Source organism: Cucurbita moschata, unplaced genomic scaffold (genome assembly GCF_002738365.1).
Source record: "Cucurbita moschata cultivar Rifu unplaced genomic scaffold, Cmos_1.0 Cmo_Scf00027, whole genome shotgun sequence".
Classification (NCBI taxonomy): domain Eukaryota; kingdom Viridiplantae; phylum Streptophyta; class Magnoliopsida; order Cucurbitales; family Cucurbitaceae; genus Cucurbita; species Cucurbita moschata.
The window spans coordinates 2,465,570-2,469,723 of record NW_019268543.1 but is presented as its reverse complement, the minus strand read 5'-3'; the positions used below and the strand labels follow the sequence as shown (position 1 = coordinate 2,469,723).

The following is a 4,154-nucleotide window of genomic DNA, read 5'->3' as shown; positions in this document are numbered from 1 at the left end:
CACCCCCTTTTAGGGTTTAGTCCAGATACTCGTTCCACTCTCCAATTGATGTAGGATCTCACAATTCACTCCCCTTCATGGCCTAGTGTCCTCAGTGGCATACCGCCTCAGTGTCCACCTCCCCCTTCGAGACTTAGCATCCTCGCAGGCACACCTCCCAATGTCCACCCCCCTTCAAGACTCAGCATCCTCGCATGCACACCTCCCAATGTCCACCCCCCTTCAAGACTCCTCCCAATGTCCACCCCTCTTCAAGACTCAGCATCCTCGCTGGCACAGCATCCTCGCTAAAACCCTTGAAAGAAAGGCAAGGAAGAAAGACAATACTGAAGAAGAATCTAATCAGATATTCCTATACATGAGAGTAAATTCAGATTCAATCCGGAACCAGAATCCATTTCTTTTTTAACTGTAATTGTAAACGAACTTGGACTGGACTGATACAAGGATTCCATTTAGATATATGTTATGCTATTTGTACCCTTGTGAAGCTTTCATGGAATCAATTCTGATACCATGACAAACCATGCGTTCACGTGGAAAAATCTCAATTTTCTCGTCAAGATTGAGTTATACAAAGATAGAAGAGAATAAATTGTTTGAGAAGGAAAGACGGTTTCAAAGACGAAAGATATGGTATGTGATCCATGGATCTCCAATGTTAGAACCGAGAAGTGGAAGATTTGAAGTTTGGGGTATAAACAAACTAAGAACAACATGTGGGTATTCATCTTTACACACATTACACAAAAGAAAGAAGCTATACAAGAAGATTTGAGTAAATACATGAATTGAATCAATCTGTTGAAACTGGACTGACCATATTCATTACAACCCAAGAGAATAAAGGCAGCAACAAAAGAAACGGAGGCCTAAATGCGATGAGCTTCAACGGCACGCCCAAAGTATAACTAAAAGGGAAACCTTCAGGCAGACCTCTTTCTAGTTTCAGGACATTGGAGAAGTCTTTTCCAGACAATGCCAATGCTTATGCTGCCCTTTACTCTCAATTGAACACTTCAAACAACGCCAACAACTTAAATACATATTTCTTCTAACTAGAACATGGAATCTATGTACTTATTATGATGTCGTTTGTTGAACTCTAATACACTACCGTATATTCGATCAGCGACGCCAACAAACAGAGCTTCCGTGTCGGGACTGAAGGATATTCCAGCAATTTCCCCAAACAGATCAATTTCTTGTGCTTGTTCATAACCTGTGCGACTTTCATAGATATGGACGAAATCTGCAGGCTCTGCAGTCGACAGGAATTTGCCATCGGAGCTGAATTTTACACATCTGATTGATCCCATTCTTCCCTTGAGCACAGCTAGAGACTTCGACGTTTTCCTTATGTCCCACAGCCTGCAGGTGGTATCTTGGTTCCCAGTCGCCAAAATGTGTCCATCAGGGTGCCATGCAGAAGCAAAAGAGTAATCCAAGTGCCCTTTCAGGCTCTCTGTCACCTGTTGCACAACGGAATAGAATATCATTAAACGTTCACAAATTTAACATATCAAGAGAAGAGTATGTTAGAAATCACGACTCTCTACAACGGTATGATATTGTCCGCATACCAATGGAGATAGTATTCATTACTTATAAACCCATGACCAACCCCCTTAATTAGCCAACGTAGGACTCCTCTCCCAACAATCCTCACACACACATGGGTGGAAAAGCTCGGAAGAATACTTACTTTGCCAGAGTTGGCATCTGCAAGCAGACACTCTGTACTGTCCCCAAGCACTGCAAGCATCTTCCCATTAGGACTAACAGCGGTGCTCTGCAGAAACGAGAAGGGCCAAATCAAGACGAGAAAGAAAGCAAGTAATGAATCATCAAACGTTTTACGACGTTCGAGTTTGCATCACTTACATTTACAGACCAGCCAAACGTGAAGCCGTTGAGGCAAGTAAATGTCTTAGCATCGTAAATCCTAATTTTTGCATCATTATTTGCAGCGACAACCCTTGTTGCACCACTGAAAAGAAAAGGGCACCATAAGCCGTATGCCCTGAGGCAATGAAAAAGATGGGAACTCCTTAACGCCCTTGATGGGATGAAACTTACTCTGGATTTTGAAAGATATCAACAGCATTTGTAATTGCATTTTCTTCTGTTGTCATTTTGGTGCAAAATGCAACTCCAGGATTATTCACGTACTGCACCATGAAGTAAAAGCAAATTAGATACTGCAAACCCCATTGATTAGTAGACAGTTTACAAAAATCTCCACACCTTGCAAATTAGTTCCCCTTGAAAACCACCCGCCACGATTAAGTTCTCCTTTACTGTCATTGTACTTATCTGCACTCTGGACAATGACTGGGACGAGACTCCAGGGCGTTTCTGTTCAAGAGATCCCATTATAAGTAACTACATTTTAATCAAAGCAAAACTTTAAGCACCCTCGGTCTGTCCAATGATTACATACCACGGTGGGAACGATTTGTTTAGCTACATTGAGTACTTCTTTGCCTCTCCGAAGCGATGAGGACCAGTGCATTACTGAGTAGTTTTGCATAAGGTATACGTCATGCTTAGAAGTTGCCCACAAGAGATTCCTTAGCTGCAAGGTAGGAACAAACAAGTCGGTTACTATTGTACGCACAAGAAGGTACCCCTTGAATTAAATAACTGGTCTGTAACCGAATCCAGAAGTAAAGTTAGCTGCCACCAGGGGTTGAAAGGTTATGCCTTCAACCTTATCCTTCAAGGATGTGATTTAGGTGCATGATAATAGAATTCTAACAAGGCTATCGAAATGCAGGGCTCAAGCAAGATATGCACAGGACTAAGTTCCATAATGAATGCACAGATCGCATACTACTGACTCTGTGGCGGACATAAAAGAAATAGAAGGTTGACTGACAAGAATTGCGCTAGAACTGTAATCCGACGAATAAATAAAATATCATGAACACAGAACAAAACAAAAAAGCACACAGGTAAGTCAAGTAACAGAGTTCAATTAGCCTCTCTAAAGGCCAAAATCTACTTGAGCTACAGGTTGCTACAGAGGCCTCTTAAATACTCAGATATTTTTCCTATCGTACCATATAATAACGTCCTGGCAGCTGCTCAGATATAACTTCCACTCTGCTTTAAAGGCTGAAATAAACAGAAATAGCAATCCTAAATGCCACAGATGGGTTAAAGTGATAAAGTTGTATTTAACACTCCGACCAGGAATCGTATTTAATATCATAAAAAAATTAAAATAAACATGGGGTTCCCAATTGTCATTTGTCCCAGAAAGTATGTAAGAGGGAATTCAATACCAAGAAGGGTATGTCCAAGAAATTATAAGTACCAATAAAATTATAACACTTTCAGGGGGGTAATTGACATCCTCAAGAAGTAACTAGCATCACTATGATGCACGCCCAATGATCAAAGGTACTAGGTCATTGCAGAGATGCATAGACATCCAAGATTAAGCAGCACAGCATTTTTTCATCGCAAAATTTAGATTGCAAAACTTTAGAAGAAAGCAGGCATCAATTATCTATCTATAAAAGAACAAAAAGTATCTAATCATGTCTCAGTAGATCAAGAGCGGCTCATTTCAAAATTTCAGAGAGTATTTAGTTCCAATTGTAAGAGAAGTGGCACCGTTATCCATAATCATAGTTTAACAGGTAAACCAAGCACCCAGATTATAGAAACTAGATTTTTAGCAATTGCATGCCTGAACAAGCACTGATTCGTGGCCTCAGTGGACTATAATTCTTAAGCTGAAAGACTTCTCAAAGTTCGTTAGTATCTGGTAATTTAATCCATCTCAAATGAACAAGCTGTAAAATAGAACCAACATAATAAGAATTCTGGAGTTCATACCTCAAAATGTATGATCAGGACATAGAGCTAGAATCATTTATAAATACATCCATAAAGGATACTAACATGTTCAAAACCTGCAAAACTACAATGCTAACGATGGTTTTACAATTATGATCAAGAGACTGTAAAAGAAGAACGCATCCTGATCAAGCATAGCAAATATGGTTTCAGAAACACCCATAGCTCGGAAAAAATGAGGTCTACGATGACCGGTTAGCTAATTAGTTCTTGAGGGACGGACGGGATCTTAGAAATGATATTAAATGAAATAAGCTGAAAAGGAAAAAAAAAAAAAAAAAAAA

General features: G+C 40.0%; 1 protein-coding gene across 5 annotated transcripts in view; it reads right to left on the bottom strand.

Moving 5' to 3' along the window:
• Positions 1–632: 632 nt before the first annotated feature.
• LOC111462729 (uncharacterized WD repeat-containing protein C2A9.03-like) overlaps positions 633–4,154 on the bottom strand; it is a 5,549-nt gene continuing 2,027 nt past the window's right edge. For 2 of the 5 annotated variants that reach the window (XM_023106441.1, XM_023106442.1), the window contains 6 exons: positions 2,444–2,578; positions 2,248–2,358; positions 2,080–2,171; positions 1,885–1,990; positions 1,706–1,792; positions 633–1,472 (listed from right to left, as the gene is read on the bottom strand). In XM_023106441.1, coding sequence (XP_022962209.1) covers positions 1,059–1,472; positions 1,706–1,792; positions 1,885–1,990; positions 2,080–2,171; positions 2,248–2,358; positions 2,444–2,578 — 945 coding nt within the window. In that variant the 3' untranslated portion in view covers positions 633–1,058. Of the gene's footprint in view, positions 1,473–1,705; positions 1,793–1,884; positions 1,991–2,079; positions 2,172–2,247; positions 2,359–2,443; positions 2,579–3,065; positions 4,149–4,154 lie in introns of those variants that run through there. The other 3 variants (XM_023106443.1, XM_023106444.1, XM_023106440.1) reach the window with 3 other exon arrangements.